This window comes from Pangasianodon hypophthalmus, chromosome 14, assembly GCF_027358585.1.
Source record: "Pangasianodon hypophthalmus isolate fPanHyp1 chromosome 14, fPanHyp1.pri, whole genome shotgun sequence".
In the NCBI taxonomy this organism is placed as follows: Eukaryota; Metazoa; Chordata; class Actinopteri; order Siluriformes; family Pangasiidae; genus Pangasianodon; species Pangasianodon hypophthalmus.
Window position 1 is genome coordinate 25,314,698 of NC_069723.1, and position 15,113 is coordinate 25,329,810.

A 15,113-nucleotide genomic window follows, 5' to 3' on the forward strand; every position below is an offset into this window, starting at 1 on the left:
CAACAACCTACATGACTATAAATAAATGCAGAAAGGACATTGTTCATATCACACTCTCCAGTGTCACCCAGATGAGGATGGATTCCCTTCTGAGTCTGGTTCCTCTCAAGGTTTCTTCCTCACATCATCTCAGGGAGTTTTTCCTCTCCAGTCGCCTCAGACTTGCTCACTAGGGATAATTCTGTCTAACATCTAGGACTGTTTGCATGTTTTTTGTTTCATATGTTCTGTAAAGCTGCTTTGAGACAATGTTCACACACACACACGCACACACACACACACACACACACACATGCACACGCACACAATTTATTTGTGTATTTTTTTAAGAGTGAATCTAACTGAAACGTTAGTTTTAATATTTTGCATTGCTCACTGCAGTTAGGTGTCACGAACGTGTATCGGGTTAAAGGCAGCAGTAGAAGTGGAGATTCTGAACAATGGAGTATTAGTACATTTTAATTTTTGAGACTATAAATTTAATCTACTGTTTCTCTCATTTATGTCACATTTTTAAACTTTTCATTTGACTCACCCTTATATGATTACCTTAGCTACGTACATTTGTCTTCCCAAATCCCTCATCAGTAATAACAGTGAGCTCAGATTTGGAGAGTGTTTTCCACTAATTCCGTTATTTTAATTTCTTTTTTTTAATTTAATGATTTTAATTAATTATTTAAAATTTTAAATGTATCCTGTATTTAACTAGCAAATCTGCTTATATATATATAGACTAATATGTTGTTGACTAATACAGGAATCTGATGAAAACCATTGTGAAGTGGTTTGTAATTTTTTTTTTTTTTAGGGATGAACCAGATGACCTTCAGAACAAGTTCCCTCTATGCATCAAAGTTAAGGAATATGGAGCTGAGGGAACAGAGATACACTCCCGATACACACACACACACACACACACACACACACACACACACACACACACACGGGGAGACAGCTTGTGGTGGTAAAAAGTGACGCTGAAGTTTTAAGCTCAAACAAAGTTAATGTTTTATCCAACAGCATGCCATGGAGTCATTGTGAAACTGAATGTCCCGTATCAAAGTTCAGGATTTGAGGGTCATGTTTTCTGTGTGTGCAGTAACGAGGGGCTGCCTGCTTTAGATTCAGCTTTACTGTCATTGTGCAGAGTGCGAGTACAGAGCCAGTGAAATGCAGTGTTTCACTTATCCCTGATTGCTAGGAAGCTGGGGTCATAGGAGCGCAGGGTTGGCCATGATACGGCACCCCTGGAGCAGATGTGGTTAAGGGCCTTGCTCAAGGGCCCAACAGCAGCAGCAGCAGCTTATCAGTGCTGGGGCTTGAAACCCCGACCTTCTGATCAGTAACCCAGAGCCTTAACCGTAAAACCACCAGTGCCTAGGGCTTTACATTGTGCACTTAACCATGTGACAATTAGCATACCTGACTCTCTCTCTCTCTCTCTCTCTCTCTCTGTCTCTCTCTGTTGAGCTACAATTCCCAAGAACAGTTTTACACTCAGTTCTAGTAAACAGTTGATAACTTAAATAAAATAGACTTCATGTGAAACTATAATGAATTTCCTGGTGACTCAACTGCACTATGTGTCCATGTAGTGCACAGGTATAGAAGGGAATGATTTATAATCACACTATCCGGCGTCACTCAGATGAGGATGGTTGCCTTTAGAGTTTCTGGTTCCTCTTGAGGTTTCTTCCTCATATCGTCTCCGGGAGTTTTTCCTCACCACCGTCACCTCTGACTCACTCATTAGGGATAAATTCATACACTTAAAATCTATATCCTGAATTTATTTATTTCTGTAAAGCTGCTTTGTGACCGTGTCCATTGTTAAAAGCACTTTATAAATAAAATTGATTTGAATTGAATTCTGGCAGATCTGGCACGCTCTAACTGTAATGAACATAAATAACATTTTTTACTTAACACTCTTTCATCAGATTTATTCACACGCTTTCTCTCTAATAACAGGTTTCATCATGAACTATGAGTTAATAAAACGAGAAAAAAAGGTAGAAATTTCCACACCCATGCTGAAGTACAGCGAAACAGCACATCAGCCCTGCTTCAGCTTGCTCTTTCTTATTGGATCATTTTTAAAAAGAAAAGGAAAGACATGAAGGACACACAATGCGCTCAGTAGAAAGGTACCTGAGAAAAAAAAAAAAGGTTTGTGTATGTTTTTGCCACAGGATGTTTAATAAAAGTGTAAATCTACACCTGTGTGACCAGCACATTGGTTTTTTTTCTTTTTTGGTTCTTTTATATAAATTGGTCTTGGTTCTTTTCTACACCTCACATCTAATCTCCCATGAATTACTGATGTAAATTTATAAAGCCAGCGGTGCTAAGAGGATTGTTCTTTTTCATTGAGAAAGTAAAGTCAGCAGCAGCAAGTCAGCACTCGTCCAACAAAGCTGAATGTGTGCTGTGGAAACAAGTTATCAGTATGAATTACAACCAGAGCTAGTGAGATTTAAAAAAAGAAGAAAGATAGAAAGATAACACAGAAATGCTCTTATCTGAACAAGAATGTTTACTTTGCATTCCACTAAACTGCGTGACTGTTAAATAATACGGTGTGGTTTTTTTAGCACTTCAGCATGAAGTTTCTGAGGAATAATTGACATTTAAAGTGGCAGTAAAGGAATTTCTTTGCTTTTGAATGGAAACAAAACTTTGTGTGGCGTCCATGCAACATTCATGTTGTTGGTTCTGGTGCGATTCGAACAATTTAACCTCAGAACACTGTATCAGAAAACACAATGATAACTGATACATTCGACTCACTTCATGAACCAAAAGCAACAAAGAACGACTTACGGCAGTCAGATAGCAGGACTGTAACGGACAGTCTTAGACATTTTGGTATTGTTAGAAGCTCACGCCAACCAAACAAGAACATTTTTGTTCTTGCCATGATGACTGGCTAACGATTTAGATTTCCAAAAGCCATTCTCTTATAACTATGTGCTGAGTTGGTCCCCGGTTTAGAGAGACCAACGTGCAATACCTGTCCACTTACAGGTCTTAAGAACCCCTGGATTCCTGACAGATTTCAGGTGGGACACTACTTCAAGTGAGAGACTGTTTCAGGTGAGAGATTTTCAGGTGGAACACTGCTGCAGGTGAGAGACTGTTTCAGGTGAGAGACTGTTTCAGGTGGAACACTGCTGCAGGTGAGAGACTGTTTCAGGTAGAACACTGCTGCAGGTGAGAGACTGTTTCAGGTGGAACACTGCTGCAGGTGAGAGACTGTTTCAGGTGGAACACTGCTGCAGGTGAGAGACTGTTTCAGGTGGAACACTGCTGCAGGTGAGAGACTGTTTCAGATTGGAGACTGTTTCAGGTGAGAGACTGTTTCAGGTGGAACACTGCTGCAGGTGAGAGGTCCTAATTTAAACTAATAGGTGTTAATTTCTGCTTTATCACTGTAGAGTAATGATATTATTATTCATGCTAAGGTGATGTGCACATGATGTGTTAATAGAAAATTAAGGCAAGGCACCTATTATCCACAATCCTCATAAAGAAAATATATCACTCATATCTCTAAATGTAGAGTAATAGTACTGTCACAGAGTCACAGATAATATAATATTTAATATAATTAATATAACATATTAAACTGCATGGAAACTTTTTTTTTAGGATTTCTAGCCACCAGACCACTTTACAGGAAGACTGTCCCTATAGTCTAAACATTATGAAGTGCAAGACATGAGACTCAGTGACACACACATACGGTACCTGGAAGCATCCTTTAATGATTAATCTCGAGAGAATGAAAACAGCAGGAAGGTCATTAATCCTGTCAGTAAACAGCACCTGTACTGATGTCACAACCATAAACACTATACAGGCCAATCATCTACCATACAGGCCACTTTGAAGAGTTGCTCAATTACTGACCGTACGAAGTATTGCTCACCTGCTCAACCTGTGCAACCTATTAGAGACTAAACCTCATCTTTTCTTCCATGTATGTTGTCTGTTAGTCACAGATTCTGATTGGCTGTTGGTGATCTTTGGTTGTTCAGTTTAAGCATTCTTTCACAACTGTTAGTTCATTCGTCGAGTCTGGATCAAAGCAAAATTGATATTTCCTTGAGTGCTATTAGTTTAGTTTAGTTTTGTTTTCTCGCTGCACATCATGAAATGAATGAAAAAGCCCCCAAATTTTTAAAAAAAAATATGTAGTCTGGTGTAATTGAACTAACAGCTGTTGTTAAAAATTAAAAATATGTAGTCTGATGTAAGTGGAACTGGGTAAAATTCCCCAAAATATCAAGACCAGGTAGATGTTTGGTTATTATTTTATTCTAGATCTGATTTATAGACCTGACCTGGATTATGCTTTAATTCAATTCAATTCGATTTTATTTGTATAGCGCTTTTAACAATGGACATTGTCACAAAGCAGCTTTACAGAAATAAATGGATTCACAAAAAAAAAAAAAGATATATTATAAATATGTGAATTTATCCCTGTGAATTTATCCCTAATGAGTGAGTCAGAGGTGACGGTGGAGAGGAAAAACTCCCGGAGATGATCTGAGGAAGAAACCTCAAGAGGAACCAGAAACTCTAAAGGGAACCATCCTCACCTGAGTGACGCCGGATGGTGCGATTATAAATCATTCCCTTCTATAACTGTGCACTACATGGACAAATAGTGCAGTTGTGTAACCAATAAATTGCTCTAGACCTGGCAGGACATGTCCACTGACATGCACGAAGTGTGGAAAAAGAGTGTAACAAGGACTGATCCTTGCAACAGGTTTATAGAAATCGTATCCTCTTCACAAAACTGGTTTGTTTGGTCTCTGCCAGTTTCCTCTGAAGTCAGATGAGGGAAATTCACTAGAAGCCACGCCTCTTTCTCCAGGGGACAATCAGATAGTTAATGGACTGTCAAAACAATGAGTCACCTTTATGAGATGCACCTACACTGCCAATGCTTGGCATACAGCGTGGGTGAATTTTAGAGAATAATAAAAGCTTCTATATAACTGTAAAAAAAAACTGTTTTTAATTGAGTCACAGAGTCTTGATACCCACAAATGATTGATAGGGCATATGTTGATAGGATAACAGCACCAAAACACCACTTCATGCCCTTTTTACTTAGAAGGGAATCCAGTAAGAAATCATGCTCAAACAAGCACGTATTTAGATTTATAGACCGAGATCAGCTGCTTTAGTATCTGCATTATTTACTGTAGTAAAACCTCAGCATCACATTCCAGGCATCATTCAGCATCATCACACTCACGTCTTTAACGCACGGGATTAGTTTATTCACTGACACGCGCTTGTTTTCAGTTTAACCAACTAGCAGGTGCTGGACCACTCAATAGCAAGCTAAGGCTAACTAGCATAGCAGGCACACACACACACACACACACACACACACATGCATGCAAGCACGCACGCACGATGGTTAGCTATCTACAGGATGATCAGTGCACTCACAGGGTTCACTTACATTCACTTCCAGTTTCCTCTGAAAACGCTGGAGCAGCAAGGCCCGTTCTATTGTTCTGCTACACATTGAAGACTTTTGAGTTTGAGGTCAAAACATGAATATGAATTTCAGCTTTCATTTCTTGATATTTAAGTCCAGAAGTGTTAGACAACTTAGAACTTAAAACCTTCTGTTTGAACCCAACCATTTTTCAAGTGATCAAAAATATCGGAACGTGTGACCGACAGGTGTGTCTTGTTGATTGATTGTTTAAATAATTAGTAGCTCTGAGTGTGTCCTCGTAGATTGAGCTCTGGGTTTCAGCTGTGACCAGCCAGCAGGCAAGGGAGCAAATTTGCAGGGGGGAATAGTCTCTCTTCTCTGTCGATCACAGTGACGTTAGCTAATTAGGGTTGTCTGTGAACTCGTGTATGCTGAAGACGTTGCTATACTGAAGACAGCGCTTTCCTCCGAGTGTGTTACGCCGCTCTGTGCTTGAAAAGATGCAGTATTGGCATCAGGTGTCTTGGAGGAAGCATGTGTTAGTCTTCGCCGGTTGGTACGGGAGAGCTGGCTGGTGTGTGGGAAACTGCAGGTGAACAAATTGGGAAAAATCCTTAAAAAAAAAAAATGTAAATGTGTCTGAATCCTGAACAATAACTGCACGATTTGACGAAAGCTTTGTAGAACCTATTAGAGACTAAATCCCATCTTTTCTTCCATGTATGTTGTCTGTTAGTGACAGATTCTGATGGGCTGTTGGTGATCTTTGGTTGCTTTTCATCGATTTGGCTCCTGAAAAAGAACATTAAAGCAGGAATAGTGAATCTTAATAGAGCAAAAGTTTTCTGAAGTGGAGTGGGGTGGAACCGTTTATGGCATTACTAAGAAATATTTCACTACAGAACAAAATTCCAGAAAGCATTGCGATGTTCCAGTCCGCTGGTGCCAATTTCACAGCCCAGCATAATTGTTAGAGAGAACAGGTGTGACTTTAATCAGGTTCCTACATGACAAAAGAGCTGCCTTAGAGATATTTTTTTCTGATATGCAGAACAATAGAGCAGTAGGATTACAATCTAATGTCAGACAAACAGAATTCCAATCACAGTAGACTTATCAGTCAGGAATAGATAGCTGAATGTATATAGGTCATTAATTTGCTTAAAGACTACTAATATGTACATATTGTGTATGTATCATGGGTTTTGTTCATTAAAAGAAAGAATGAACCCTAAGATGAACCACTGTGGAACTCCATTAGTGACATAAATTATTATTATTATAGGTAATTTCCTCGTGTTGAGGAACTGCTGCCTTCTGAACTTACCTGAGAGTCTGTGTATCAACACCTTACAATCAACATCTACACTGAGCGCAATTCAAACAAAAATAGATGGTTTATTAGCAGCGAATATTTTACCTGTGCCGTCTCTGGCACTGTGTCTGAAAACCTGACTGGAATATTTCTAAGAATTGTTTGTTAAAAATGTATTTGGCGAGTTCTCGCTTTAAAGAACAGTTTAGATACTGATACTTAGATATTAAAATGATTAGGGTCTAGATTTGCTCTCATTAGCAGTAGCTTCTCCATAGCAATACTTAAAGTATCCAGGAAAGAGCCAGTGCTTATGGAGGAGTTTCCAGCGGCTAAAACATCCCATATAGGGTCCAAAACCTTGTCATATCTGTTTATTAATGATTTGCCTAATCGTAATTATTGTTAGTATTATTATATAAAGCAACAACGTCATTGTATAGTTTATCAGACTAGACTAACATGACTTTGTTATTTTTAGTAGCAGGAAATATCTTATTTAAGAATTTCTCATTGAACCTGCTGCTTTCTTTTGAGTTATACAAGTTCTGCGCTCCGGCAGTTTCTTTTCTTTTCAGTCGATTTCTAGGGAACCTTCTATCCAGAACTCAGTCTTCTTCTCTTAATGAATAGCTGTCAAAAAGAAGGAGACAAAAGTGTTTCTGTTTGCGCTGTTCACAGGTGGCTGTATTCAGAGTGGAATTAAATACACGTCAGTGTTTATTCAGGGTAAAGGAAATAAAGCACAATTTCAGTGATGTACAGTTTAGATGAACAGGATAATATACAAATCAGAGGAAGGCAAAGATTCAAACAAACCACGGACAGTAGCCAAATAAACAGGGTCTTTCAAATAAATAAATAAATAAATAAAAATAAATGTTTATATGACACTACAGGAGAGGTTAGGTTACTAATCATGGAACCTTGTTCTTTGCTCCAAACTCAATCTGGTAGCCATTTCACCAAAAACAACAACAGTACTGTAAAGAAAAGAAAGCTGGAAAGAAGAGTGACGAGTGTAAGCGTTAACATTTTTTAAATCACAGTGTGTTGTGATTGTTATGGCTCTGTTGTGTGACGTGTTCAGTCAGCAGGTCCAGGCCTGAGCGAGAGCCGGTGAGATGGATATCTATATTCCACTGTAAATTTTCACTGTATAAAGTGTATCTCACCCACCTTGATGTACTGTGTGATAGAGACTGATTGTGCTTCTTGACCTTTTTGATAGTGAAAGGAATTCTCTCTGTTTAAGACCCAGTAACGCATTCTTTTACTTTATGCAGCTTTATACTTAGCTGTCTTAGTAGTGTTTGTTTATTCAGCATCACTCCAGTTTATGTGTTTACCGAGAACGGCTCTCCAACCGGTAGCTAAGTTTTAGCATAAAGAGACTAGTGTGCACTCAACAACATAACTAATCCAAGTACATCTGCAAGTGGAGAAAGGTTGTGAGTTCAAACCCCAGCATTGTCAAGCTGGCATGGTTGGGTCCTTACAGTTCCTGTCTGAATTGTAAGTTGCTTTGGAGAACTTCAGCAAGAGATGAGTGATTTACTTACACACTATGTTGTTAAGTAAGGGTTTGATCATCCATGTTTGGAACAATTTTGGGCGTCTTAGTTTCAGTGAGGGAAAGCTTAATGCTACAGCATGCAAAGACATTCTATACAATTGTATATCTGTGAACACTGCATTTGTTGTTAAAATGGACAAACCAACATGAAGACCCGAGAGCTGTCTATGGGAGAAAAGCAAACCATTTTGAAACTGTGAAAAGAGAGAAAATCCATCGGAGCCATTGCACAAGCATCGGGCATAGCCAATACAGCAATGTGGAATGTCTTGAAAAAGAAAGAAACCACTGGTGTGCTGGCAACCAGACATGGAACAGATCAGCCAAGGAAAATAACCGCAGTCGACGACAGAAACATCGTGAGAGCAGTGAAGAAAAACCCAAAAACAACAGTCAGTGACATCACCAACAACCTCCACAGGGGAGAAGTGAAGGTTTCACAATCCACTGCTCGAAGAAGACTTCAAGTGCAGAAATACAGAGGCCAAACCACAAGATGAAAACCTCTCATCAGCAGTAAGAGTCAGAAAGCCAGACTGGAATTCACAGGGAAATACAGAGATGATCCACAAAAGCTCTGGAACCAAGATGAACCTCTACCAAAGTGATGGAAAGGCCAAAGTGTGGAGAAAGAAAGGATCTGCTCATGATCCAAAACATACGAGCTCATGGGTGAAGCATGGTGGAGGTAGTGTCATGGCTTGGGCTCGCATGGCTGCTTCTGGAACAGACTCACTAATCTGTATTGATGATGGAGCTCATGATGGTAGCAGCAGAATGAAGTCAGACGTCTACAGAAACATTCTGTCTGCCAATTTACAGAGAAATGCGTCCAATCTACTTGGGAGGAACTTCATCATGCAGCAAGACAACGACCCAAAACACACTGCAACACAACAAAGCACTTCATCAGGGGAGAAGTGGAAGGTTTTAGACTGGGCAAGTCCATCAGCAGACCTTAACCCAACTGATCAGCATTTCACCTCCTGAAGAGGAGACTGAAGGGAGAAACCCCCCAAAACTAACAACAACTGAAAGAAGCTGCGCTACAAACCTGGAAAAGCATCACAGAAGAAGAACGCAGCAGTTTGGTGACGTCATTGGGTCACCAGCTTTGAACCAGTTATTGCAAGCAAGAGACATGCAACCAAATATTACGTGTTATTTACTTTAAGACTGTCTGTTCCAATACTTTTGCTCACCTAAAAGTTGTGTGGTGTGATAGAAAAGGTGCCATGTTCTAAGTTGTTTAACGCGTCTAGATGGAAATATACACTATTTGTGTACTTGTGTACAGTATTGTGAACACCACTTCATTTTCCTTTGAATTTCCTCTTCATGCAGTTGTGCTTGGAATGAGGAACAAGGTGTGTAATATGTAATGGATAACAAGATGTTTTGTGTGTGTGTGTGTGTGTGTGTGTGTGCGTGTGTGTGCTTGTTAGTTTATTTATGTATTTATTGTTATGATGGCTTTTTGTATAATACATTCTGATTTGCTATATGAGAACTGAAACATCCCTTAGAGCAGCAACAAACTAACCTGGCTGTCCATGTATCAGTTGTCATACATCTCGCGCGCGTGTGTGTGTGTGTGTGTGTGTGTGTGTGTCTGGATTTGGTCCAAACCACATAGTCAGAAAGAAGCAATTCCAGTGAAGTGGAAGCCTGGGTGTGTGTGTGTGTGTGTGTGTGTGTGTGTGTTGGGGGGGAATCCCTTGGGAAAATCAAATCTTTAGAGCATTATCTCTCTTCCAGAGAAAGATGAAAAGTTGAAAGGAAGGGAAATAATAGGAATTTCAAATGAACTTTCACGGCATTGTCCTCTTTGAACTTTCTAAGCAGACATTTTAATACTTGTATTTACTAAAGCCTTTTTATTTTATTTTTTTCATCATGTTTTATCCGTGAATTTTATTCGGATTTCCCAAACAAACTAAGATCTTTTTTATTGTGAAGAAAATATTTATAAAATGAAGAACTGCTGTAGAAAATAATTATAAAATGAAGAATTGCTGTAGAAAATAATTATAAAATGAAGAAGGAAACCAGTCTAAAGAATTGTAAATATAAATGATTTTTAACAGATTATTATTATTATTACTGCACAATACATAATATAGTTTATTAATGTGATATTGATATGTTACAAGAGGCCATGATATTTAAATATTTAATTTAAACGTTTAATTTAGTACTAAATAATAACAATTTTAAGCAGATGACTGTTCAGACTTTGTTAGTTGTATGTAACTGACTGTTTTTTCTTCCTCTTCTGTTTTTATGATTATGTTTAGAATATACTGCACTGAATTTCTGATGAAACGCGTGCAGTTAATCTCCTGCTTTTCCTGTTTAAACACCACGCCTCCTTCTTTGCCTACATCATGTGTCACAGTGTTATAAATCTCTCCTCCTCAGACTTCTGCTTCAGTTTGTGATCTGAAACTGAAACGAAAGGAAACAACAGCGGTGGAAAAGCCTGCAATTTATTTATTTATTTATTTAAGTCATAATATTACTTTTTTTTTTTGATGTGAAAATGGCAAACGATTCTCCAGTATCATCTCTGGATAAAATCGATTTCTCTACTCTCGGGGTAAGCTAAGTTGACTCTTTATTTGTTTGTTTGTTTGTTTGTTCGAGTTGTTGATGTAATTTGGGTTTTAGCTGTGATTTTATTTATTAACTTTATGTTTTATTTACTACTTATTTTATTTGATGCTGTAAAGCACATTGGTCAGCTGCTGCTGTTGTTAATGGTGCTATATAAATAAATTAGACTTGAAACTTGAAACTTTGTGGTGTGATTTTGCTGATAGAGCACCAATGAACTGTTTCCTTCCTTATTTATTTATTTATTTATTTATTTGTTTATTTGTTTATTTATTGATATGATGGCTTTTTGTATAATACATTCTGTATTTGCTATATGAGAACTGAATCATCCCTTAGAGCAGCAACAAACTACCTGGCTGTCCATGTATCATTTGTCGTACATCTCGTGTGTGTGTGTGTGTGTGTGTGTGTGTGTGTGTGTGTGTGTGTGTGTGCATTTATAGTCTGCTAGTGTTAGAGTTAGTTTTAGTGTAAATTAGGATTAAGGGTTTATGGCTCATGGATAAGGGTTTTAATGTTTAGGGCTGGAGCTGGAGTGTTTGGGTTAAGTTTGAATGAGTTAGGGATTAGGGATTAGGGATTAGGGTGTAGGGTGTAGGGTGTAGGGATGGAGACAGGTTTGAGATGAGTTCATACTTCATACCCACAGCCTGGGTGAAGATGATGTGGTGTATTCGGCTCAGATATGATCAGAGTTGTTCCTCAGAATCTGATATGAATAAAAAGAATTCTTCGCTGGAGACAGAGACAGTCGGAGAGTGAGACGTTAAAAGCTTACGAGTTTCTCAAGAAATGTTTTTATGTGCCAGAGAAATGATCACTGATGCTGTAATGAACCTGATGACACAGTTATAGAAGAGAAAAGATTTATAATCGCACTATCTGTTATCACTCAGATGAGTCTGGTTCCTCTCAACGTTTCTTCCTCATAACCTCTGGCTCGCTCATTAGGGTTAAATTTATAAATTTAAAAAGATTTACATCCTGAATTTATAGATTTCTGGAAAGCTGCTTTAGGACTGTATTTAAGGCGATTGTTTGGAGTGCACAGGGTTTTTTGGGTAAAACTGCATTCGCATGTTTTCTCTGTAAATGTGCAACACGGAGCCACAACATTTGAATTGAGAATTTCTCGAACAAAGCTAGTACGAAGCCGAGCACATAACATGTAAATTAAAAATAAAAGTGATGTGGATGAACGTTAGGTTATACAGGATGTCTACTACAGTTTCTCATGGAACAAAAAAATAAAACGCCGCACAGGCCACGCACACAAGTGACAACATTAGTGTACATTACATCAGCAAGCGTGCGTGTGTGTGTGTGAGATGCTGTCATGGTGTATGATGAGTGTGTATTAAAGTGTGTGTTTTATCACTGACCTCATGATCTTCTCTCTTTAGGACCCTGCAGGGATCTTTGAACTAGTGCAGATGGTGGGAAGCGGCTCATTCGGTCAAGTGTTTAAGGTAAAAGAGTGATATTCTCTTACAGTGTGTGTGTGTGTGTGTGTGTGTGTGTGAGTGTGTGTGTCCTGTTCATGCTGTTACTGGACAAACTGAGAAACCTGATGTTCTGAAGGAACATTAGGAACTCCTTTAACAAGAAATAAAAAAAATCTACAGACCCTACAATACAGATCTATTTTATGAACATAATCCATAAAACTTTTCAAATATTATTAAATTGTTATTTAACTGTGCGCAGTAATATTCGGGCCAAGCGCTGGAGCTGTAGAAGTTTTATTCCTGAACTTTCCAGAACACAGATGTGTCATTAGATTCCTATTAACCTTAATTATAACTGTTATAACTATGAGAATTCAGTAGAATTATAAATATAACTTTAATAATGAGGTTTGTGAGTTTTCCTCAGCCGTAACTCTTCCACTTCCAGAACCTTGGAGTTAGGCGTGAAGGCATGGTTTAGGTTTTTAATCTTTCCGCTAGTGTTAGAATGAGGTTTAGCGTAAGACAGTCTGAAAAAAAGTGAACGTTAGTAAGTGAAAATATTTGAAATATAATCAGATTGATTTATTATTTCCTGTTATAAGATTATCTACCAACTTTACAGCCGAACTCATTCAGATCCAAAGTTTTATTGGCTTTTATTGTCATTTCAACCATAATATACAGCTGATAAAACCACACAGGGAAACAAAACAACGTTCCTCTGGGACACAAAACAACAAACAGCTACATGAGACTACACACACACAACTAAACAAGACTACACACAGCTACACGAGACTACACACACACAACTAAACAAGACGACACACGGCTACACGAGACTACACACACACACAACTAAACAAGACGACACACAGCTACATGAGACTACACACACAACTAAACAAGACGACACACAGCTACATGAGACTACACACACACAACTAAACAAGACTACACACAGCTACATGAGACTACACACAACTAAACAAGACGACACACAGCTACATGAGACTACACACACACAACTAAACAAGACTACACACAGCTACATGAGACTACACACACAACTAAACAAGACGACACACAGCTACACGAGACTACACACACACAACTAAACAAGACGACACACAGCTACATGAGACTACACACACACAACTAAACAAGACTACACACAGCTACATGAGACTACACACACAACTAAACAAGACGACACACAGCTACGTAAAACAACACACAGCTACATGAGACTACACACACACACACACACAACTAAACAAGACTACACACAGCTACATGAGACTACATAAAGTGCAAGTGTGCAAACAACACAAGACAGTACAGCTTTCCCAAAACAGGACAATAGGCACAGGGACATGGTGTTCAGTGGAGTTTAACACAACCTTAAAAATCCGAATAAACATGAAAATGATAAGCCATAACTCACCCCGAGACTAACTCCCCCTAAACCTTAAAGTCCACACTGCGCAAAATGGGATCTCACGCTTAACAATAATAAATATTTCTCTTTATACAAACACCAGACGATTAACCTGAATTTCCCTTCGGGGATTAATAACGTTTATCTCATCTTATTAAGCCTGTTTCACTCATTTTAACCCAGAAACTGTCTCATGTTCTGGCTAGCTCATTTCGTTTAGTTGTATAAAGAAGCCTAGAGGCGCAGAGCAGGGGCGGATAGTGCTGGGGTAAATTACAGCTTGGCATGCTTCGTCATGCGTTTGAACTCTTTCCCAGCTCATCAGAGAGACTAATAAAATGCGTGAGATGATTTTATTGCAGTTTTGGCAGAAAAGCGAAAGACAAACACAAACATGTTTTCTAGACAGCTCTGTTTTCTCAGAATTTCTCACAGTCTGATTAAAGGAACAAAAGAAAAAAATGGAGACAGAGATAGATAACAAGACGTTTCTCTGGAAATGTTTTTCTGTGCACAGAGCCAAGATACCTGCAGCTGTAATGAACCTGTTTGTGAACTTGATGAGGAAGCAGTTTGGTTTCTAGAGCAGTCCATCAAGTCACATTCAAACTCAGCAATTACTGAGAATGTTTTTACGTCACATTTATAATATTATTTTATTTCTTAGTTTGCGTTCACATTTTCAGACTTTTCAAAGCGCCATGTCAAACAGCTACTGCTGCAGGTTAGCAGAACGTTGGTTCTAGTTACCTGTTAGATCATTTATCAGTGAGAACTTACGGAGATGCGTTCCTGCTAGCAAGTTTTCCCGCGTATGCTAATGACGCAGCTAACAATTTCGATTTTTTGGACTTTGCAGTTCTGGAAAAAACATTTTAAACAATGCGACACCATTGCTGCGATGGTTTTAATAGTAGCAACAAACATTTGCATGATGTCTGTTTTTCTACTTTAAAAATTTCCATAAATATTCTGAAGCAAAACATTATTACATCCCGAATTACAACAACATTATTTTTGTAACTTCGCAACTATAAAGTGTATTGTGTTGAAAGCATTACAGTCCAGATAATATCATCACAGTTCTGGGGATTTTCATAGAACATTCCTACAACGTTTTTGCAACAGTTTTAGTTTTAAGACGAATCTTTCCATGTTTCTGATGGATGGAGGTTTTTTTTTTTGCTATCTGGAAGTGCGAGTTAAGCTCTAATAACGTTGTAAAGCAAATCATTATC

The 15,113-nt window shown here is 38.4% G+C and overlaps 1 protein-coding gene across 1 annotated transcript in view; it reads left to right on the forward strand.

Annotated features, from left to right (window-relative positions):
* The first annotated feature begins 10,812 nt into the window (after nt 1-10,812).
* tnika (TRAF2 and NCK interacting kinase a) overlaps nt 10,813-15,113 on the forward strand; it is an 11,369-nt gene continuing 7,068 nt past the window's right edge. The window contains exons 1-2 of the mRNA XM_026910590.3: nt 10,813-10,963; nt 12,387-12,452. Coding sequence (XP_026766391.1) covers nt 10,907-10,963; nt 12,387-12,452 — 123 coding nt within the window. The 5' untranslated portion in view covers nt 10,813-10,906. The remainder of the gene's footprint in view (nt 10,964-12,386; nt 12,453-15,113) is intronic.